This window comes from Onychomys torridus, chromosome 18, assembly GCF_903995425.1.
Source record: "Onychomys torridus chromosome 18, mOncTor1.1, whole genome shotgun sequence".
Lineage (NCBI taxonomy): Eukaryota > Metazoa > Chordata > Mammalia > Rodentia > Cricetidae > Onychomys > Onychomys torridus.
Genome location: NC_050460.1, coordinates 8604535 through 8628362, shown reverse-complemented (window position 1 = coordinate 8628362; position 23828 = coordinate 8604535). Strand labels below are relative to the sequence as shown.

At 49.3% G+C, this 23828-nt stretch overlaps 1 protein-coding gene across 1 annotated transcript; it reads right to left on the bottom strand.

Moving 5' to 3' along the window:
• Window positions 1–5839: 5839 nt before the first annotated feature.
• Window positions 5840–21963, bottom strand: Capn11 (calpain 11). Its single transcript, XM_036168182.1, has 21 exons — window positions 21721–21963; window positions 21420–21489; window positions 18030–18148; window positions 16473–16606; window positions 16129–16297; window positions 14399–14482; window positions 14222–14307; window positions 13960–14034; window positions 13636–13799; window positions 13274–13452; window positions 9154–9165; window positions 8636–8847; window positions 8314–8353; window positions 8160–8225; window positions 8017–8074; window positions 7845–7909; window positions 7563–7631; window positions 7142–7220; window positions 6930–7046; window positions 5998–6056; window positions 5840–5885 (listed from the first exon to the last, which is right to left on the bottom strand). The coding sequence occupies exons 1-21, from the start codon at window positions 21946–21948 to the stop codon at window positions 5859–5861; spliced, it is 2112 nt and encodes a 703-aa protein (XP_036024075.1). The 5' UTR covers window positions 21949–21963; the 3' UTR covers window positions 5840–5858.
• Window positions 21964–23828: the final 1865 nt, after the last annotated feature.

The following is a 23828-nucleotide window of genomic DNA, read 5'->3' as shown; positions in this document are numbered from 1 at the left end:
TCTGAGTCAGTTATTTGGGATCAGGCAGTCGGGGGTGGACATCAGAGGACAACTTTTGGGACTCAATCGTCTTCTTCCACCATAAGAGTTCGGTTGTCAGGCTTGGCAGGAAGTGCCTTCAACCTGCTGCTGAGCCCATCTTGATGGCCTATAAAACAATAAACTTTATCTTCTATGTATTTTACCACATTACAAAAAATAATAGTAAATAACATTTCAATTTAGTGAGCCCGTTCTCTTTGCTTCTTTATACTGAGTAGTTTCTACATTGGATGGCATTTTAGTTCATTGCTTCTAACTATTGCATAGTGTTATGTGGTTTTCCAGAACATTCCAGACCTTACTTTCTCAGAGATCAAAAGATCAATGGAGAGCCTTTGCCTGAGATGAGAGATAGGGGACTGTCTCTGACATCAAAGGCTTGGCCGGCAGAGAAAGGGTGTGGGGAGGGTCAGCATCTGTGGAAAACCGGTTGCTTATCAAGAGATGAAATCTAGATTACCAGGGACCCAGTCGAAGCCAGCTTACAAGTCTGTGAGCAGACATTTCTGTGCCCAGGACTAAGGGGGAAGAGCAGAAATTTAGGCTACCTATTTGTGGGGACACATCCTTGGGAGGGCACTGTGGGCTGTGAGGTGCTTAATGGGGGTGTGTGAAATCCACGGGAATGGAGTCAAAGGGGCTGGAAGAACAGTGTGTTATTTTCTATATTTTAACATATATCGAATAGAGCTGTTGCTCAAACACTTGCTGATGTCAGGGGTATTCTAAGTTTATAAGCATCTTATTTAACTTATATTATAGACCTCATGCAGTCTATGATGTTGAGTCCAAGGGCTTAGTATTTTTTCATGTGTAATATATATTATATTTATAATCTAATGTTTTGTTTTCATTTTTTAAAAAGATTTATTTTAGCAGGCCAGGCGGTGGTGGCACGTGCCTTTAATCCCAGTACTCTGTGAGGCAGAGCCAGGCGGCTCTCTGTGAGTTTGAGGACAGCCTGGTCTTTGGTCTACAGAGTGAGATCCAGGATAGGCTCCAAAGCTACACAGAGAAACCCTGTCTTGAAAAAACAAAAACAAACAAAAATTACTTGTATATGTCTGTGTGTGTGTGTGTGTGTGTGTGTGTGTGTGTGTGTGTGTGTGTGTCTTTATATTTTTGAGACAGGGTCCTACTATGTAGCTCTAGTTTTCCTGGAATTCACTATATAGACCAAGCTGGCCTCAAACTCACAGGGACCTGCCTGCCTCTGTCTCCTGAGCTACACCCAGTTTATGTGTAGTTTTGTACAGAATCCCTGGAACTAGTTACAGGTGGTTGTGCGAGCTGACCAGGATGGGTGCTGGGAGTCAAACTCAGGTCTTTTTGAGAGTGGTACACTTTCTAACTGCTGAGCCATCTCTCAAGCCCCAGTTTTTCTTCTTTGTAAAAGATTTTATTTTCAATTGTGTGTGTGTGTGTGTGTGTGTGTGTGTGTGTGTGTGTGTGTGTGACAGTAAAGCCCCTAGAAGTCAGAAAAGGGTGTTGGTGTTGGAGCTGGGGTTACAAGTGGAAAGTGGGTACTGGAAACTGAATTTGGGTCCTCTGCCAGAGCAATGTGGCTCTTAAATACAGACTCATCTCTCGAGCCACCTCCCTCCTGTTTTTTATTTTCCTACTGTTACAGATATACAGATAATATTTAAGTGAGGAAAAAGTCATGTACACAAGGGATTTTTGTTTTTTAAAAACAGGGTAGGGGGGTGGGGACTTAGGCAAGGCCCAGGGTTCAATCCCCAGCTCAAAAAAAAACAAAACCCAAAAACAAAACAACAACAAAAAAACAGGGTCTCATGTAGCCCAAGTTGGCCTCCAACTACCATATGGCCTAGACTGGCCTTGATCCTCCTGCCTCTACCTCCCTAGTACTGGGCTTATAGGTGTGCAGCTCCATACCTGCCCAGGAGCTTCATTTTCATAGCTTCAGCTGTTATAACATTCTTTTAGGGTAGACACTGCAACTCCTAATTGAAGGGAGACAGTGAGCGTTGTGAAGTTCAAGCCCAAGGCTACCCTGAGAGCAGCAGTGATGCTGCCCTGTGGCCTGTCTGGGAGGACATACGGGACAGAAGCAGCTTTAGGACAGGTTTCCCTTGGCTCAGGGTTGGAGGGTGAATGGATAAGGCCTAACAGTGAGAGCAGAGGCAGCTGAGCAGTCACAGTCAGGGAGCATCACATGCTGGGGCTCAACTCTTCTGATTCCATCCAGGATCTTGACCCATGGGGATGGTGCCGCTCACATTTAGGGTGTGTCTTCCCACCTCAGCTAACCTAATCTAGAAATTCACAGACACTCAAAAGTCTGTTTCCATGGAGACCCTGGCTCCCATCAAGCTGATATTCATGATTAACCGTCTGGGCGCCTTTATTTGCAGCATGCTTCTGAGTCAATCCAGTTTTGTTACAAGCCAGACATGATAGTCCTGGTTGACAACATTTAATAGAATCTTTTAAAACAGCTAGTAGCAAAGACTTGAAATGTTTCCAGCACAAAGAGGTGGTAAATGTTGGAAACAGTAATACACCAGTTATCCTAATTTAATGTTGTACACATATATTGACATGCACACTGTAATCCAGAAACAGTACAATTACTGTGTTAATAAAAAATATAATTAGGACCATCAAAATGGCTCAGTGGGTGTTGTTGCCAAGCCTGATGACCTCGGTTCTGGGGCTAGAACAGGGGGCAGGAAAGAACTACCTCCACAGATTAGCCTCTGTCCTGCACACTTGCACCACTGCATAAGCACACCCACGCAAGTGTGTATACCAGAACATGTTCACACTCCCACACCCCCACACACACACTACAAGTTGTTGTTTTTATTTATTTATTTTGAGACAGGGTCTCAAGTAGCCCAGACTGGCCTCCAACCAGCTATGTTCAGGGATGCCCTTTAATTCTGCCTCCCAAGTGCCGGGTTTGTGGTAGTATCCCACCATGCCTGGCTTATGTGGTGCTGGGGATGGAACCCGAGGTTTTGTGCATGCTAGGCAAGTACTCTCCCAGATGTGCTACATTTCTAGACCCTTCAAATTTAAAAACAAAAACAAGTGCTGGGCAGTGGTGGCTCATGCCTTTGAACTTTGGGAGGCAGTCAATTGATCTTTGTGAGTTTAAGGACAGCCAGGGCTACACAGGGAAGCCCAGTCTTGAAAAACAAATAAAAAACAAAACAAAAACATCACATTAGTGGAGTCCTACTTCTGGGGTTCTCTGCTTTCTCTTCCATTGTAACCTAAAACAGTTTTTCACCCCAGGGAGAGAGCTGGTGGTGGGAGCCAGCTCTTCCGGGTTCTGAGACAGTTGTGATGTTTGCTTTTGTTTTGTTTTTGTTTTTTGTTTGTTTGTTTGTTTGTTTTTTCGAGACAGTGTTTCTCTGTAGCTTTGGAGCCTGTCCTGGACTAGCTCTGTAGACGCTGGCCTTGAACTCACAGAGATCCACCTGCCTCTGCCTGTTGAGTGCTGGGATTACAAGTGTTACAGGTGTGTGCCACCACCACCCGGCTGGGTTTTTTTTTTTTTTTTTTTTTTTTTGGTTTGTTTTTTTGTTTTTTGTTTTGTTTTGTTTTGTTTTTTTTGTTTTTGTTTTTTGTTTGTTTGTTTGTTTGTTTTTTTGAGACAGGGTTTCTCTATGTAACAGCCCTGGCTGTCCTGGAACTCACTTTGTAGACCAGGCTGGTCTCTGCCTCCCAAGTGCTGGTATTAAATGGTGTGCCACCATGCCCTGCTCTGGTGGGGACCTCTTGACAGTTCAAATGACCTGCTAGTTTTAGAATGTCACTGAGCTGCCTGCTGTCCTGCCATCCCCAGGGAGACAAGCTCTTTAGGAAGAGAGCTTTGCAGAGGACAGGCGGCTGCCTCACTTAAAGGGAAGGCAGGCACAGCACTTTCAGAGGCTCCCTCGAGAGTGTGACCTAGCACTTGGGAAGGGACAGAGAGGAAGGCGAGGGAATGGCAGGACAGGAAACAGTTCCTCAGGAGACAACTGGGTGTGACCTAGATGGAGGAAGCCCTGTGCAGGCTGCTAGGGGAGCAAGGGAGGGGCTGGAGAACCAGGAGGGCTCTAAAAGGATGGAATTTCTCTTGTCCCCACAGCCTACCAGGGTGGGCCTGGTCAACACCAGTAGGAAGTACCCAGCCCTGCTGTGGGCAGAAACTGGAAACTATAAATGGACAACATGGCTGCTCCATGGTATGGTTGAGGGGACGTTTTTTTATTGTAGATAGAAGGGAGAGAGCAGCCAGAGGCATCTGAGCAGTGCGGAGCAGAGAGAGAAAGCAGTAGATTGAGCATGGCCAGCAGAGAGAGGCAGAGGAGGGAGATGGGAGAGAGGGACAGAGGGAGGCTCTGAGAGGAGGACGGAGAGAGGGTGAGCAAAAGAGGAAGACAAGAGAGAGACAGCCAAAATAGCAGGGCCTGATGAGGAGAGAGAGATGTTTGTCCCTTCTGCCCGTGACAAAGGGAACTGGCTCGTTTGGTTCACAAGTTCCTGAGGAACGCTGGCTTTTGTATATCCACCAAAATTTGGGGAAATGGAGTTTCCTTTGGACCAGAGAGGATTCCGATTCCAGTGGTTCTGTGGAACACAGATTTAATCTAAGGGAAGTGGGGCAGTCTTGTCTAGGAGGCTGAGGTCATGAGAGGAAAGTTCTATCATGGCATCTTTTCTGGCTCTGAAAGAGGAAGAGAGGACCAGGAAGATGGCTTAGTGGGTGAAAGATCTCGCCACTCTGTGATGACCTGAGTTTGACCCCAGGAACTCACTTCCAAAAGCCTGATAAGGCTGGGAGGTGGCACAGGCCTTTAATCCCAACACCCGGAAGGCAGAGCCAGTCGGATCTCTGTGAGTTCAAGGCCAGCCTGGTCTAGAGAGCGATCCAGGACAGGCACCAAAACTACAGAGAAACCCCGTCTCAAACAAAAAAACCAAAAAACCAACCAACCAAACAAACAAAAGGCCGGATAAGGTGGTGCACATCTGCAAGCCAAGTACTCTTTTTGTGGGGAGGTGGGGGGCGGGAGACAACAGGAACAGCAGCTGCTCCCAGGCCAGCAGCCTGTGCAGCGGCAGCAAGAGAGACCTCTAGTCTCACACAAGAAGGGACCCCTCCTTGTGTGGCTTGTTGGTGGCTGGCTCTTGCCCAGCAGTGTCGTATTTGGAAGGGCTCCAGTTTGAGGGAGAGGAGGCCAGAGTTGGCTCAGAGCCTTGTAGCCTCTGTCTTTGCCAGTCCAAGCTCAGGCCTCTCTGGCAGCTGGTCCAGTGGTGTTCCTCACCCCACATTGCTCAACCCACCTAATAGTTCCTAACTTTCTCATAGATGTGGGACTGGGGTGCGTTTAGCATCCTGGGACGGTGGAGCGCCCTTAGTAATTGTGACAGACACATTTGTAGATGCTTCCCAGAGATACAGTGGATCCCCTTTTTGGTGTTCAAGTGGCAAACCATGTCCTGTTTATTAGAATAATGTCCGTGGCGGGAGTGGAGGTGGGGGAGAGGAGCAATGGAAATCCGGGCAAGAAGACAGGCATGAGTTGATAGCATATGGGAACACTAAGCTGGCTGCAAGGCTGCCTTCCCCAGGGAAAACTGGGGAGGAGTCCACCTAATTTTCAGTCAAAACACTCAGAGCATGAGAGGGCTCAGGGGAGGGTGGGGTGAGGTTGGGGGTTAGAGCTCCAGTGAGCCTGGAGCCTGGGCACAAAGTAAACACTGTCTGGGGCACTGGAGAGTGAGGGTGACAAGGAGCACCCACCATCCTGGCTGGAGCACCACCGGCAGAAGGAGGGGCCAGGCTCTGAATCTCTCTACCCCCACATGGTTATCTGCAGCCACTGCAAAGAGAGCAGAGGACAGAAGACATTCTGCAGAGGATGGAGACTGGACAGGACTAGAGGGAAGGGACCGTTTGTGGCCCCGACCAACCTCCCCACCCCTTCCTCGTACCTGCTCCATATTCAAGCAGATAGAACCAGTTCTTTGGGGGTCCATGGATAGGAAGAATGCTGTTTTAAGGAGAAGGCGGGGTAAAGGGTTTGCGCTGAGATGATGGTCTAAATGATCCACTCTCCTCAAAAGGAGAAACTTGGGAAGGTAGGAAGTTATTCCTTGCCCATCAGGAATGAAATGTCACAACTGGTTAAGAGTCAGGCCCATTTATGAGTGCTTGCCCCAGACTCATTTACTTTATGCTATTAGGGAAATGGGGCCAGTACTGACCTGTCATTATTGGCTTTACACTTATTTATATATTGGGTGTGGGAGGGGTATGCAGGGGACCACATGTCACAGCCTGCACCTGTGGAGGTCAAAGGACTACTTGTGGTCATTGGTTCTTTCCTTCCCCCGAGTGGGCCCTGGGAATTGAACTCAGGTCTTCAGTCTTGGTAGCAAGCACTTTTATAGACTTAGCCAGCTTGCTCTCCATATTGTTTGTTTTAAATCAAATCTCACTAAGCCACTGGGGTTGCCTCAAACCTGTGATCCTCCAGTCTCAACTTCCCAATTTCAAGTAGTATAAATATGGGCCACCCGATCCATCCTTGGGACAATAGATTTATTTTGATTTATTTATTTTTTGAGTCAGGGTCTTTTGGCTGACCTAGGCTGACCTTGTGCCCACTCTGTAGCTGAGGATGACCTTGAACTCCTGATTTTCCTGCCCCTGGAGCAGAACTGTTACCATTGCTTATCATGTCTTCTAGAGAAAGGAATGGGGGCACAGACAATAGGCCCAGCCTCAGCAAGTTGTGGGTTTGAGCTTGGGTCTGCTGTGTTTTCTGTGGGAGTGGTTCTACAGAAAGACCTCAGGGTGAATGGGTGTGGGAGCAAGCCAGGTTGCCTGGCCTAAGCTGGAGAGGGGCAGGTGCCGCACTCACCAAACATGGCCTTCAGCCTCAGGAAGCAGTTGATGAAGCTGTCAAAGTCCACGATCATGTGATCATCCGCATACCTAGCCACCACCACCTCAGTTACCTTATTGGTCATCTTAATGCCTAGGAGACAGGTGGGGTGGGGGAGGTGTAAGTCAGGCCCCCAGACTTGATTTCCCAGCTCCCTGGCTCTGGACAGCCTCATGTTCCCTGGCCACCTGCTTTCTCTATTGCCAAGCGCATCTCGTAGGAGTTCAAGGTCCCGGAGCGGTCTTCATCACAGTCTTTGAAGATGTCCTGAAGACAGATGTCATCGGGCCATGTGTGTAGCATGGTGGTTGAAATAACAGAACATTGCAGTATGACTGACTTACAACAGCTGCCCAAGACCCTGGGGCCCCACCACCCTGAGCAACCACTTGAATCTCTAATGTTCCTGTCTTCTCATGGTTGAGGGGTTAACCCTTGGCAAGGGGATGTTGGTACTCTGCCCAGTGCTTTCTGCAGGTGCCCTTCATGACTATGCCAGGCTATACGGCTACTATCCAGTTTGTGTGTGTGTTTGTGTTGTGTCTCTGTGTGTTTTCAGCTTCGTTGGTAGTTCCCACCCTTCTTGACTGTCTCTTTAGGGCTCTTTACCGTCCATTTCTTGAGCTTTTTCCACAGGATCTGGAACTCCAGAAGACCTAGCTTGCCAGTACCATCTTTCTAGGAGGACTAGTCAAGGATAAGAGTGAAGAGGCTTCCGAAGGGTAAAGCAGCAGACCTGGACACAGGCATGGGGTTCCTGAGCACTAACAGCTAGAAATGGAACCTTTAGCTACCCCCCAGATCTAACCCTTATCACTTCTGAGTCAGCCTTGGAGGGCAGCGGAGAAGATGGGAAATGTTGGTTAAGATCGCCACAGGGCAGAAGGATACATCCATGAGGTTGATCATACGGCGACAGACATCTAAGCTAAAGCCTCTGGTCTTGAAGTTCTTGACTGTGAGGGAGGCAAGGTGGAGGAAGAAGAGAAGGAGGAATGCTGTGTGGGACAAGATGGGGTGGCCTTTAGAGGGATGGACTCTGAGGGTGGGGTGGACCGCTTACATTTATTCACCAGCTTGTTGAGAAGCTTGTGAAGCTCATACATATCCACTTCCTTGTCCTAGGAGGAGAGACTGCAATCATCTCTTCTGCCCCTTCTACCCAGTGGCCACCTCCTTTCAGCCTCTGCCCCTGGCCCTTCTCACCTTGTCTGCCACCATCTCAAACAACTGGATGGAGTCCTGGTCCAAATCCTTCTCAGAGATGGTTTCCTGGGGAAAAGAAGTCAGGGAGGGAGGGAGACAGTCTTAAAAACATCCTTCATACCCTTAACCCCTCAGTCCCAAAGCTTTATATTACCTCTTGGAAATGCTCGGCCCAGTTGACTTCATCCAGCATCCTGGGCATAAGAGAGTGAAGGGTTAGGTGTAGCTGGGGGCCAGAGAGATGAGGTTCTCAATGAACTGATCTGGGGAAGGTCCTGTCATTGTATATGGAGCAGTACTGAATAATCCATCAAATCTGGGCTCTAGTTTTACTGTTTCTATTACCAATTTAGACTTCACATCCTCATGCCTCGGTTTAACTGAGTATAAAATAGGGTTGATGTGGAGGAGGGCCAGAACCTGACATCCTACATCCCTTGGGCAGGGAACCTCGCCAAAGTGAGGTCAGTCCTCACCAGGTTTCACTGTGTTTCTCTGTAAAGACCCGAAGCAGGAAATCAGCATCTTTATGGGGCTCAAAGGTGGAAGGGATAATGATGTATTCCCCTGGAGGCAGCCGGAGATGACTGTTCACCTCTCGTGAGTTGGTAAAGACCTCTGAAAAGCCATGATCCTGATATTTCAGGAAGAACTCTTTCTTCAGATGGATGTCCTTGATGTTCTGAAACTGTATGTACCTTGGAGGTGGGTACAGGACTAGCACAGGAGAGCCAGGAGAGTGTATCTCCCAAGGTGATCCATTTTGGGGGCAGGATTGGTGGTGGGTATAAGTACCACGGCTGTGGCCTGGACTTCTCCCATGTGGTCAAAAACTCCAGCATGGTCTCACTCTTCCCTGTCTCCCACCGTTGGGTCATAGGGGTTGGACTCCTAATTCAGAGTTCCCCAGAACTATTCTTCAGATCACCCCCTTGCCAACCCACATGCAGCCAGGGGTGGGCGGGACGCCTGCCCAGGAGTAAGCCTTTTGTACCTCCTTTGGGACCTGAAAAGAAAAGAGAGGGTCATATCTTCAGGACAGTGAAGGGGCTGTAGCCTTCAACTAGGTGAGTGTGCACTGTGTGTGTGCATGAGCATGTGAGCACAAGTGTGAGCCTGGGTTGGGGTTGTCAGGGCACTGGAGCAATGGTGGTGGGTAGGGCATAGGCTGTTGGCATTAAGAATTGGTCCATTTGGGATTTCAAAGTACAGTTTGCACAAAGTTTACAAAGGCAGATTTTTATCACTCTGGGTTAAGGACAGGGGATAGAGTCCTAGAAGAGGCAGGGATGATTTGCTAAAAGGCAAACAGAGTTGGAATCCTAGGATGTTACTTCACGGAGTGTCACCTACAGGAATGGAGTAGGTGGCTACTGAAACTGAGGAGCAAATACATTTGAATGTTTGCCACCCCCCTCCCCTAGCCCAGGCCTTGAATTTGCCATGTAGCAGACGATGACTTTGAACTTTCAGTCCTCCTGCTTCCATCCCCAAGTGCTGGGATGACAGACATGTGCCACAGTGCCCAGTGTCATGCATTGCTGGGGACAGGACCCAGGATTTGAGTTACATCACTAGTTTTTGTTTTGTTCTGATTTTTTTGGAGACAGGGTATCGTGTAGCCCAGGCCGGTCTCTAACTATGTAGCCTAAGCTGGCCTTGAACTCTGGATTCTTCTGGCTTCTGTAGGCACCTTCATTTGTGTGCACATACCCACACAGAGACACATACACATAATTAAAAGTTAAAGATCTTACATGTGTGGTGGTGCACACCTTTGATCCCCTCACATGAGAGGTGGAGGCAGGCATATCTCTGTGAGTTTGAGGCCATCCAGGTCTGCATAGACAGTTACAGGCCATCTAGGGCTACATAAAGAGACTCTGTCTCAACAAAATTATATTAAAAAAAAAAGTATTTTCAAAAAAGTTCACACAAGATGAATTAAATCAGATCAAATAAAACAGGTGATTGCCAAGGTTTGGGTGTCTGTCATTCTAAAACTTACATGGAAACTTAATACCAAGATCTCCTGTTAATGGTATTTGGAGATGATTTTGGATTAGATGAGGTCATGAGAGTAATGGCCTGGGCCTGTGATGGCATTAGTGGCTCTGTAAGAAGAGGAGGAAAGGACCAGGAAGGTGGCTTAGTGGGCAAAAGCACTTGCCACTCAGGGCTAACGACCCGAGTTCAATCCCTGGAACCCACGTTCCCCCAATTTTAGTATATGTGCTGCTGAAGCAAGCACTCCTGGAACCCACTTTTAAACAGAGGGAGTTCCAGGATAGCCTGGTCTACGGAGGGAGTTCCAGGACAGCCTGGTCTATGGAGGGAGTTCCAGGACAGCCTGGTCTACGGAGGGAGTTCCAGGACAGCCTGGTCTACGGAGGGAGTTCCAGGACAGCCTGGTCTATGGAGGGAGTTCCAGGACAGCCTGGTCTACGGAGGGAGTTCCAGGACAGCCTGGTCTACGGAGGGAGTTCCAGGACAGCAAGGGCTACAAGGAGAAAACCCTGTGTGTGCATGCGCGCGTTGGGGAGTCAGATGGTCTAGTGCACATTTGCAGTCCTAGGACTCGGGTGGTGAGATGGGAGGTGGGGACAACAGGAACACTGACACAGACCTGCCAGCCTGGAGTAGCCTGTGTAGCAGCGGGAATAAAGAGAGACCCTGACCCAAGAAGGTAGCAAGTAAGAACTGACTCTTGCGTACATGCCTAGGTGAAGGGGACAGAAGAGGGTGGAGGGAGGGGAGAGGGGCTAGATGTGGTGTGCATGCTTATAATCCCAACACTTGGCAGAAGCAGGAGGACCGGGGGCAGCCTAGGCTACATGAGGCCCTGTCTCAAAAACAAACAAACAAAACCCCCAAACCAAAAGCCAAAACAGAGCACTGGCTTTTCTCAAGATGCTTTTTAGTGTGTCACAACCCAGAGGAGAGCCCCCATCAGACGCCAAGCAGACGCCATCACCGTGTTCTCAGACTGACGGGATAGTTGGCTAAGCAATCTCTTTTCTTTATAAATTAGCTTGCCTGTGGTATGCAGTTATACCAACAGAAACAGATTAGGGATGTGGCCCCACTGCAGGGCTTGTGAGCACCTTTGTTTATCTTATTTTGAGACAGGGTCTCGCTGTATAGAGCAGGCTGGCCTGCAACTCCTGACCATCCTCTAGCCTCTGCCTCTTGAGTGCTGAGATTACAGACAGGCCAGCACACAATTTATGGGCGAATAGCACATTTATCCTAACAGATGTGCTAGGGCACTCAGGCTGGGGACAGTCTCCCTTGACCTTACTTAACGGTGGACTTTTTTTTTTTTTTAACGAGGCTTGATTTTTATTACTTAAAAAGGTCCATATGTATTTATCTTTCTGACTCTGTGCTGGTGCCTTCAATATTTCACAACTTTCTGCTCCTCAATATGGGAAAATAAGGACGGCTTAGGAGGTTTCTCATTGTCCTTGTGCAGGGGCCATGCTAAGCTTCTTAGTATCATTATGTGCCGCTGAAGTGAGCATTGACCTTGGATTTTTAAAATTCTTTTTAGAGCCAGGTGGATCTCTGTGAGTTTGAGGCCTGCCTGGTCTGCAGAGCAAGATCCAGGACAACCTGGGCTGTTTCACTGAGAAATTCTGTCTTGAAAAAAAAAATTTTTTAGATTTATTTTGTATATGTGTTGCCTGCATGTTTGTATGTACGTTCCTGAGGTTGTGAACCACCCTGCGGGTGCTGGGAACTGAATTTGGGTCCTCCGGAAGAGCAACAAGTGTTCAGCACCCAACCTCAACTTTTTTTTTTTTTTAACATTTTATTTACTTTGTGATTGTGTGCTTGCTGTGACAGCCTGAGGGAGCAGGATTTCTCCTTCCACCCTGGGGCTGGGGGACTAAGGTCAGGATGTCAGGCTTAGAGGCCAATGCCTTTCCTCGCTGAGCCTTCTTACTGGCCCCAACCTTGGGCTTCCTGTCTTGGGAAGGGTGCATTAACCACAGAGGAAAAGCAACCCTGGCTCCAGCTCCTTCCTAGCCTCCCCTTGGGACGGAGCCTCGGCTGTCACACATGCTGGTGAGTGAGCATTACTTCTGTTCACTGCCGAGTGCCCAGAGACTAGCCAGGGACTTGGTGTACAGTAGGATATTGCACAGTATTCCATACTTGTTGAATACGTAAGTGAATGACTAAATGGGCATGTCTGGGATCTTGCAAATCATGACTAGTCTTGAGAAACACAGACTGGGGATGCCTTTTGGCCTCTGCAGTGAGCAGTTTGGGAGTGGCTGGGGCCACATTTGGGTGGGGGTGTTGCTGAAGACTTGTTCAGGAATCGGGACACAGTCTCCACCTCTGCCCCTTCAGTGTGGGAACTCATCTTGCCTGCCTTCAGTCTCCTTCTTGTCCCTAAAGGCAGTGGTAAGTGTCATGTACTAGGTCTTGGGGTGATGCCTGCCACAAAGGAAAGGGTAATTGGTGTGGTAGGTTAATAGGAAAAAAACCAAAACACTGCTAGGTGGTGGTGACACACACCTTTAGTCCCAGCACTCGGGAGGCAGAGGCAGGCGGATCTCTGTGAGTTTGAGGCCAGCCTGGTCTACAGAGTGAGGTCCAGGACAGCCAAGGCTACACAGAGAAACCTTGTCTCGAAAAAAATAAATAAAACAAACAAATGTATGAAAAGGGAACAGAGTCAGAGGCTGGACCGGTGAGCTAGCTCAGTGGTAAAGAGCAGTGGCTGCTCTTGCAGAGGGCCTGGATTTGATTCCCAGATTCCACATGGTGACTCATAACCATCTGTAACTCCAGCTCTAGTGGATCCGAGACTATTCTCTGATCTCTGCAGGTGTTAGGCATACATGTGGTAAACAACATACATGTAGACAAAACCTGAGAGAGAGAGAGAGAGACAGAGAGACTGACTGCACAGAGGCTCAGGAAAAGCACAAGATGCCACCACTCCAGCTGCAGGGCTGTGTGGCTTTGGGGGCTGACTCTCACAGGGGGCCTAGGGAAGAAGGGTCTTAAGAGGTGAGGCACGCCTTCAATCCCGGCACTGGGGAGGCAGAGGCAGGCCAGAGGGGAAGCATCAGTGGCTGGGGACCCCAGAGGCGTACCGAGAAGATGACAAAGCCGATGGTAAGCAGCTGGGCTCCCTCGGGCCGCGCATGTCTCCAGTTCTTCTGCATCAGGGCCACCAGGCAGGTACAGACCACCTCGCTTTTCTCAGAGTCCTCTTCTGGGTCGTCCTCCTCCGGGAGACAGATCTTAAACTGGGGGTTGCTCCAGAACGTCTCTGTGGGAGATGCAGGTTGAGGTGGTTACGCTGGGGCAGGGCCTTCCGTCCGTGACTCAGGTGCACTGAGGTTCCAGCCATACATCTGCCCCCTTTCCTGAAGGCCGTGGCATCCGACTGACTCTGCCCTCGTCCGCCCTTACTCTGGGGCCTTGTGCCCACCCACAGGTTGCCCACACCCACCATGGTTGTTCCGGCAGCCTCCCGCTGTGCTTCCCTTCCGCCAGCTGCCCTCATAAAACGTTGTGTGCCAGCAGCTCTTGTACTCCAAGGGGGACAGTGCATCAGGGGTGAGGTTGCAGATCTCCAGGAGTGTGAAGTTGCTCATGAAGTCTTCATAGGACATCCTGGGGTGGGAGAGCAGAGAGTGCTGGGGGCATACTCTGCGGACACACCCACAGCCCCTGACTGTGGAGGAACCTCCCCATTCCAAGCCCAGTGGAGAGGATGGTGGGGGGAGATGAGGGATGTGCATGAGGAGTCCGACGCCCCCCAGACCTCACTGACCAGAACTCCCCATCTTCCTTCTTTCGTAGCAGCTGTACCTGGACGTCCACACTCACCTCTTCCCACTCCCTGGCTCTGCAGAGAGAAAACAGCGGAGGGAAGGGCAGCCAGTCTCCCCCCCCAAGGGACATTCTGAAGGCCACCTCCAGAGTGCTTGCTAAATGGAGCAGGATGGGGACAAGGGCCGGTCCCACTGTGACACTGGCTTCCACGTGGGTCCTGCTGTGTCTTCTGTTCCCCTCCCCTGGGTCAAGGCATCTACCTGTCACTCCAGGCTCCATTCCACTCAATGCGGCCCCAGGGGTTCTGGACCCGAATCAGGGTTTCTACCTTGTCTCTGTAGTAGACCTGGGGGAGAGGCATGGAAGTTCAGGACATGGGTAGGTCGTGGCCCTCACATACCTGTGGCTCTCAAGGGATACCATTTGCCTGCACTCACGTCCTCAAGGCCAGTTACTGAGTAAGCGTGTCCTCTCACCAGCATATTATGGGTCATTGTTTCAAAGTCACTAGTGCTGGTGATCTACAGAAAAGGAGGAAGGGATGGATGGCATTTGAGGGCTGGTCTGGAAATCTCAAGAAGCCATTGTTTTATGTGACTCATAACATACATTATATATACACATGGAGATGTTTAACATGGCATTAAGGGTCTCAAATTCCCTATGTAACCATGACTATCCAACTATTTTTTTAAATTTATTTTTATTTTATGTGCATTGGTATTTTGCCACAGGTGTCAGGTCCCTTGGAACTGGAACTACAGACAGTTGTGAGCTGCCATGTGGACGCTGGGAATTGAACCCAGGTCCTGTGGAAGACCATCCCTGCTCTTACCACTGAGCCATCTCTCCAGCTCCTATCCACCTATTCTTAAACTCCTGGTCTTCCTGCCTCAGCCTCTGGAGGGATTATAGACATGAGCCACCACCACACCTTGCTTATAGTTTACACACACACACACACACACACACACACACACACACACACACCTATTTGTGTGTGTGTGGTGTATGTGTACACGTGGGATGGCCAGAGAAAGACATTGAGTGTCATTGTCTTTAAAATAAATAGATATTTATCTTCCATTTTATGTGTATGGGTGTTTTACTTACATGTGTGCCTGGTGCCCTAGGAAGCCAGAAGAAGGCATTGGGTCCCCTGAAACTGGAGTTACAGGTGGTTGTGAGCTGTCATGTGGTGCTGGGAACTGAACCTTGGTCCTCTGGAAGACCAGCCAGTGCTCTTAACCACTGAGCCACCTCTCCAGCCCCTTCTTCTCAGCTTTGTCATTGGTCATTTGTGATTGGTTGTGCAATTTTATCACATATGTAGTGCTCATCCCTTCTCCCTCATTCCCTACTCCCCTGAGCATTACTAATCTGTCCAGGACGATAGGTCAAATAGAAGCAGTTTATAGCTTATTGGGGCTGCTCTTGTTTCTATTCTGTGGGGAATAACAATCAGATTTTTTTTTTAAAAGATTTATTTATTATGTGTACAGTGTTCTGTCTGCACATATCCCTGCAGACCAGAAGAGGGCGCCAGATCTCATTACAGATGGTTGTGAGCCAGCCATGTGGGTTGCTGGGAATTGAACTTGGGACCTCTGGAAGAGCAGTCAGTGCTCTTAACCTCTGAGCCATCTCTCCAGCCCCGATAATCAGTTTTTTAAACCAGACAATTATTGTGACTCACCTGCAGAAGGGACAACTAGACCGCGGTTTCCACTATTATGAGTAGAGTTGCCACAAGCATGTGTGTGCAGGCTTTGTGGGGACTAAGCCCTTCTTCCTCTCCTCCTCCTCCTCTTCAGTAACTCCCTCCCCCCACGTAAGTTCTGGTATATGGAAGCATTCTGGGTACAGTTATTTATTTGAATAAATATTTGTTGGGTGCTTATTGCATTCTGGGTATCATCCAAATTCCCAGGGTCCAGTGGCAAATGAACCCAACAGAGGTCACAGCCCTCCTGGAATCTCCTCCCTTCTCTCTAGGTCACAGAAGATACTGAGGAGAAAGTCACAACAAAGCAGAGGATACGCCAGGTGGGTTCAGACACTGGACCAGAGGCAGACAAAACTTGTTCAAGAATGAGAAAAACTTTTTTGGGGGGGGGGGTGGGGAAGAGCCTCTGGGTAGGGTGGGGCAAGACCCAGCTTGGCTTACTTCGATGGAACAGCCCATGAGGGAAGACTTCTCCAGGGCTTTCCTGAGGAGCCTTAGCATGTTGTGAGGGGGCTTCCGGAGCCGGATGCTCTGGGCCACGCCGCCTGTGAAGTCCTCGAACCCCTCTGTGGTGCTACCTCCCGCCAGCGCTTCGTAGGACCCGTTCAGCCTGCAGGCAGACGGGGCGCCGCTGAGCTCCGGGCTGGAGATGTGCATTGGAGGGAGCCGTCGGGAAGAATGGCGAGGGAAGAGAGACGTGCCTCCCCTGCCTCCTCCCCTGGTCCAGCCAGTGGCCCGGCCCGAGGTCCTGAAGGCCAGTCTGGTTTCTGGTCTGGGCCACTTACTTGGCATAGGCCTTCTCCAGGAGGGCGCTCCAGAATTCCTGGCGCTGGGCGCCGTGCACGAACACCAGCTTGTTATTCCTAGTGGGCAGTCGGTCGTCCACCACCACGTTCATCCACTGCCCGAACTGCCAAAGCTGTGGGGTGGCAAAGGGACATTTGTCTGCATACTGGTGAACGCTGTCCTCAGAGCGCCTCCTGGTGGCCAAGTCAATAGTCACTCTCACACGAGGACACGGGGATTTTTGTGCAAGTGTGTGTGTGTGTGTGTGTGTGTGTGTGTGTGTGTGTGTGTGTGATATTTCTCCCCTTCCACCATGTGAGTTTCAGGGATCAAACTCAGGCCATCCATCAGGTTTGGGATAAGCCACCTTGACCAAGGCCCAGTCACTCCTTAGAATATGTAAGAGAAAGTGGACAAAAGCCCTAAAATCTCTCTCTATCCCCCCACCTCCACCCCGAAACCTGGGTCCTGCCCCAGCGTCAAGAAAACCCTACCCATGGGGCTGGAGATTTGGCTCAGTGGTTAAGAGCACTGGCTGCTCTTCCAAAGGACCTGGGTTCAATTCCCAGCACCCACATGGCAGCTCACAACTGTCCGTAACTCCAGTTCCAGGGGATCTGACACCCTCAAATAGATGTACATGCAGATAAAACACAACTGCATGTAAAATAAAAATGAATAAATCATTGAAAAAGAAAGAAAGAGAAAACCCCACCCATCTTTAGACTGAGGCGTTATCTTGAAAAAAAAAAAAAGGTAGCTGAAGGCTGAGCTTTCAGATCTTAAAACTCTCCCTGTTTTGTGACATTCAGAATTGTTCCTATATCAGTTAAAGAGTCATAGAAATGATATTGTGGAGATTTTCAGTGTCATGATACCTGTGTGTATTCCTGAGCATGTGCACACTCAGACACACTGAGATTGGGAAGAGGGCACAAGCTGCTGATTATTTTCTTTGGAACTCTAAAAACGTTAGCTTACATGATTTCTTTCATAAGCAGGTATTTCTCTGAAAATTAGTTGAAAATCTCCCAATCAGTGTTGTATTTGAAAAACAAACACATGGTCTTTCTCTCTGGAGGTCTGAATAAGATTGGCCCCCACAGGCTCATGGATTTGAATGTTAGCCACCAGGGAGTGCAACTGTTTTACAAGGATTAGGAGGTGTGGCCTTGTTGGAGGAATGTGCCACTGGGGGTGGGCTTTGAGGCCCAAGTCAGGCCTGAAGTTCTCTCTTCCTGCTGCCTTGGATCATGTCTCTCAGTACTGCGTCTGCATGCTCTCACGCTCCCTGCCGTGATGGTAATGGACTGACCTCTAAAACTGTAAGCCAGCCCCTACTTAAATGCTTTCTTTTAGAATAGTTAGCATGGCTATGGTGCCTTTTCACAGGAATAGAACAGTGACTCAGTCTCTCCCTCCCTCCCTCCCTCCCTCCCTCCCTCCCTCCCTCCCTCCCTCCTTTCCTCCCTCCTTCCCTTGCTCCCTTTCTCCTGCTCTCTCTCTCCCTCCTTCCCTCCTTCCTTTTTCCCTTTCTCCTTCCCCCTTCCCTTCACCTGAAAATGAAAGATGCCAGCATAGTTTTTCTTGAAGTTCTGGCCCTTGGGCACCACACGGTACAGCAGTTTGGGGCACGTGGTAAGGGAGCCAATGGCAGCCAGCAACCAGCAGTCCCCTTAAAGGCAGGCAGGTAGAGGTTGGAGGAGCAGCCCCCCATCTCCCCAGCAGAGATCCCTCTGCCTTTTCACTGAGAAGTTGGGAAAAGGGCCGAATGGGAAAACTGAGGCAGAGCTTGGACAGTGAGCTCATGTATTTGTTCAGTCAAGGGAGTCACAAATCAGGGTAATACGCTTTGCTCTGGGGGAATTTGGGCAGGCTGCATAGCATCCTGCTCTCTCAGGAGGAGTTCCCACCTGTTGAACACATCCAGTAACCCTTCTCTATGGGTCTCATTCCACCCTGCAAATGTGCTGGAGTAGCGGCCAAAAGCCCAAGATGTCTCTCTAGAAAACTTCTGTGATCTCAGCATTTGGGTGGTGATGGCTAAAAGGATGTTCATTTGTCACCAACCTGGTCTCCAAAGTGAGACGTGGTCTCCAAAGTGAGATCTGGTCTCCCAAGTGAGACATGGTCTCAAAAAACCAATCAAGAGCTGGAGAGATGGCTCAGCGGTTAAGAGTATATCCTGCTTTTCAGAGGACTTGAGTTCAGACTAGCATCCACATCAAACAGTTTGCAATCACCTGTCTCTCTGCCCCAGGAAGTCTGACAACGCCCTCTTCTGGCCTCTATGGCCACTGCACTCACATGCACAAACCCAGATACAGAAACATATATATGAAAATTAAAAAGAAAAATTGCAAAAACAAAACAAAAAGCCCATTCAGCCAACCAATAAAAGATGCCTTGGGACTGGAGAGAAGACTCAGGAGTTAAGAGCACTTGTTGCTCTACCATGAGACCAATGTTCAGGTCCCAGCCCCTACATCAGATATCTCACAAACACCTGTAATTCTAGCTTCAAGGGACTGGATGCCCTTTTCTGGCCTCTGAGGGCACCTGACGCACATGTGTTCATACTCTGACACATAGACACACACACATACACACTAATAATTTAAAAAATGTTTTAAATCTAAAATTGGAGAGATGTCTATCCCATCACCCACATTCTAATGGAGATGATGGGCTCTGTCTCTATCCCACTGTGAGCCCTGGAGCTAGCTGAAAATGGAGTCCAGGACAGTGTTCAGAGGCATGGGAGCACAGTGTCATGCCTCAGTCATCCACTGCCATGTCCCCCAGGGTCAGCTCTCAGTGAAAGGCCAGGTAATAGGTGTTGCTGTGTGGGCTCCAGGGTCTGGCCAAGCTTTCGGGCACTGGGGAGTTTTTGTGATGACTCTGGGCTTTGGAGGGCAGCTGCAGTCATCATCAGTACAAGGGCACAACCCTCATTTCCTCCTCCTGTACCCAGCATCCCTTGGGCCCACCGAGCCACGGAGGCTATTGTGTTCCTTGGTCTCTTGCTATATTTATTTCTGCCTTTTCCCCTGCCACAAATAGAAAATAAAGCGGACTTGGTGCCTGCCCTGGCACTGAAGGAGTGGAAAAAGATTATGAGCCAGGACCTGATAGCCTGGTGCCTGGGGCAGTGTCACGTGACTCCATTGCTCCGTTATTTGATGGCCCAGACTAAAGAAGTCCTACCACCTAGGACAGATGACAAACACTTGAGTTTTGTCTCCTCAAATGATAGGGCCCAATATCCGGGCTTTGTTTGTTTGTTTGTTTGTTTGTTTGTTTAAAGACAGGGTCTCCTATAGCCCTGGCTATCCCTGAACTCATTGTATAGCTGGGGATGACCTTAAATTGCCCACACTCTTTTTTGGGGGCAAGGTCTCTAGGCTCTTGGCTAGCCTGGAATTCACTTTGTAGACCAGGCTAGCCTTGAACTTGTGAATAATGTTTTTGCCTCTTCTAGATTGTGGGATTATAGGCACACGCCACCATACCCAGTTTTATGTGATGCTAAGGATTGAACTAAGGATTCATGCATGCTAGCCAATTAATCTGCCAACTGAGCTACACCCAGCCCCATAATCCTTTGCCTCTTGAGTATGGGCCACATTCAGGGCTTGTTCCTAATAAAACATGATGGAAATTACACTCTGTGTGTGTGTGTGTGTGTGTGTGTGTGTGTGTGTGTGTGTGTGTGAACCTGAGATCAGTGAGATCAGGTGGGGGGGAGGGGTGTGTGTGTTATAGTTCAGTGGTGAAATGCTTGCCTAGCTGAAGGCCCTGGGTCTCATGATAAGTAAAAAAAAATAAATAAATAAGCCAGCTATGGTGGCATAGACCTTTAATTCCAGCACTTGGGAGACAGAGGCAGATGGATCTCTGTGAGTTCAAGGCCAGCCTGGTCTACATAGTTTTCTGCCAGCTAAGGCTACATAGTGAGACCTTGTCTCAATAAATAAATAAAAACAAGCAAATAAAGAAACAAAAAGCACCTGGGGCTTTCTGTTCGTTTCCTCTTGGGCTACTCAGTGGGAGTTGGCTACCATGCTGTGTGAACACTCAAGCAGCCCTGCAGATGAGCTTCTGGGAAGGGGCGTAGTCTCCTGTCAACAGCCAACTAGACACTGAGACCTCATCTATGTGCAGCAGTATCTAACAGTGCAGCCCTGGACCCAGCCAAGTCTTCAGAGGACCAGGTCCCACAGTGCAGCTGACCTCAGCAGTAATCTCATGAGATACTCTGAGCCAGCCCCACACCTCTGCTTCGGAGGTTCCCCAACCGAGCCTGTGAGGTGGGAATTGCTTGCTGGTTGTTTGAGACAGTCTCATGTGGCCCCAGGTTGGCCTTGAACGCCTGACCTTTTCTCCTAGTGCTGAAATACCATCAAACCTGGTTTGAAACTTAAAAAAAAAAAAAAAAAAAAAAAAAGATTTATTTTGTCTGTGTGTGTCTGAGAGAGAACATGTGGTGGCCTGGGGGCGGGGGCAGGCACAGTCCTGTGCACATGGAGGCCAGCAGGGGGCGCTGGATTTCTTGGAGCTGGAGCTTCAGGTATTTTGGATGATGGAACTTGGGTGTTGGAGTCTGCACTCTGGTCTTCATTATTTTGTAGCAAGTGCCCTTAACTGTGGGCCATCTCTCCACCCGCCTCCAGTTGCTAAGCCTTGGGTAGTACATTATGCAGCAACAAATATCTGCTATATCACCCCAATTTATTCCCAAACCAGACTGCAGTAGATACAGAAGGGTCGTTCGTAGGACACACGTGACCCTTCTATGGACTGTCATCTCTGGGAAGGGGAAGAACAGGGAAACAGAGGTAGGTGGAGTCTAGGGAGTCCCAGGCTTCCAGGTTTGTGAGCCATGCCATAGCCCCCATCCTAACCCTTTTCTCCCCATGGAGGCCAGCTCACTGCTCCCCACTCACCGAGGATCCCTTGGCAGATGTCTGTGGGAGAGAGGTCATCCGTAATGAATTGGGGGTTATGCGTGATATCCTGCGGTGAAGGAATAAGAGCATCAGTGTCAGTGTCGAGGGGTGAAGGGCCCCGTCCGCCCTCCCTCGCACCTCTGAGTTCTAGGTGAGCAGTAGGGGGAACCCCGAGCCATTTGACCAGGGCTTGGCTGTGATAGCCAGGCTTGGGTGCCAGCCCAGGATTAAACTAGGAGGTTTGACGGAAGTATGTTCAGAACCACTCCTGACTCTGATGGCATTTCCCAGTGCCCACCTTGGGCCGCAGCCAGTAGATGTTCTGCACCTGTTTGGAGCTGGGGCCCAGATCCTTGAAGCCTATAGACTTGGGTTCAGCAGGGAAGAAGGGGTCCTCAAACAGTTCCCCCTTCCTTAGACACGCTGCTCGAAGTTCCTCAAAGTTCTGATTCTTGTAGTTGCGGGCGTTTTGGTGTTGGCCCACGCCCTTGGCCTTGAGCCTGTTGCTGTTTATGGAAGCCACCATTCCGTTCTCAGTGTAAATGGGCTCTGTTCGATAAAGAAAAACCCCAAGTAACCCGATTTTGAGTAGTACTGAAGCTGGGTGGGTGGCAATAGCAGCTGTTGGGAGGGTGGAAGCCGGAGGGTCAGGAGCCGATCCTCTTTAGCCATAGAGGTCTTTATTTTTTCATACTGTACTGGCTGGTTTTGTGTGTCAACTTGACACAAGGTAGAGCCATCAGAGAGGATGGAGTTGTAGGGCATTTTCTTAATTTGTGACCCATGGGGGAGGTCCCAGCCTACAGGGGGTGGTGTCATCCCTGGGCTGTGGTGCTGGGTTCTATAAGAAAGCAAGCTGAGCAAGCCAGGGGAAGCAAGCCAGTAAGCAGCACCCCTGTATGGCCTCTGCACCAGCTCCTGCCTCCAGGATCTTGCCCTGTTTGAGTTCCTGCCCTGACTTCCTTCAGTGACAGCAATGTGGGAGTGTAAACCAAACAAACCCTTTCTTCCCCAACTTGCTTTTTGGTCATGGTGTTTTGTTGCAGGAATAGAAACCCTAACTAAGACAATACTTATTTACTTTTATGTGCATTTGCATGTGTGCCTGAGTGTATGTCTGTGCACCCACCACATGCTTGCAGGAGCTCACAGAGGTCAGTAGGGAAATCAGATCCCCTGGAATTGGAGTTACAGATGCCTGTGAGCCACCATGTGGGTGCTGGGATTCAAACCCAGATCTTGTGCAAGAGCAGCTGGTGCCGTTGCATTGCCTCCTACCCTCCCTCTCCTCCACCCCACACCCGAGACAGGGTTTCTCTATGCAGCCCTGGCTGTCCTAGAACTCACTCTGTAGATCGGCTGGCCTCGAACTCACAGAGATCCACCTCTCTGCCTCTTGAATCCTGGGATTAAAGACATGTGCCCCCACCACCTGGCCCCATTTATTTTAAATACTCATTTATTCTCTCTCTCTCTCTCTCTCTCTCTCTCTCTCTCTCTCTCTCTCTCATCTATCTATCTATCTATCTATCTATCTATCTATCTATCTATCTATGAGGTCTTACTATATAGTGCTGGTTAGCTTGGAACTCACTGTGTAGACCAAGCTGACCTGAGACTCACAGAAATCTTCTTGCCTCTGCCTCCCATGTTCTGGAATTAAAGGTGTGTACCACCATGCTCAGCCTTATTGAATTAAAAAAAATGTGTATGGGTGTCATACCTGCACATTGTCTGGGCAGGTATATGCAGTGTCCACAGAGGCCGGAAGAAGACATCAGATCCCCTGGGACTGGAGTAGGTGATGGTTGTGAGCTAACTAATGTGGGTGCTGGGAACTGAACCAGGGTCCTCTGGAAGTGCAGGCAGTGCCCTTAACTGCTGAGCCATCTCTCCAGCCCCACAAATCTAAAGGATTTATTTTATTTATATGTGCACCTGTCTGTGTTTGGGTGAGTATGCATGTGTTGGGGGAGTGGAAGGTGTCAGAACCCTGGGAGCTAGAGTTACAGACATTTGCCAAATGGCTGGCTTCTCATGGGGATGCTGGGATCCAAACTCTGGTCCCCATTACTGTGCAGCAAATCCTCCTGACTGTGGAGACGTCTCTTCAGGACCAAACACAGTGCAAACATCATGCTTGGTTAAATGACACCTTGCCTCAGAAAACAAACAGAAATGGCCTGGACATTTTTCAGAAGGTCAAGAACACCAAGCGACACCCCTTCCTACTCACAGATGGGAGGGATGAGAAGGCAGTTCATCAGGCATAGTGAATAAGTGAAGATCTGGGGCCCTTGAGCACGGCCAGGGAGACTGGAAACGATGGGACCCCTTTGGAGAGCATCATTTGGCAGTGGTGTCTCAGATAATGAGACACAGGGACTGGAGAATTGGCTCAGTAGT

What these genes read in the sequence shown, in the direction of transcription:
- Capn11 (XM_036168182.1), bottom strand. Translation starts at nt 21,948, where the DNA reads ATGGTGGCTTCCATAAACAGCAACAGGCTCAAGGCCAAGGGCGTGGGC. An exon ending in CATCTGCCAAGGGATCCTCG is followed by an intron (nt 18,149 to 21,419) that starts GTGAGTGGGGAG and finishes CCTGCCTTTAAG; the next exon opens with GGGACTGCTGGTTGCTGGCT. An exon ending in CAGTAACTGGCCTTGAGGAC is followed by an intron (nt 14,308 to 14,398) that starts GTGAGTGCAGGC and finishes CCTCTCCCCCAG; the next exon opens with GTCTACTACAGAGACAAGGT.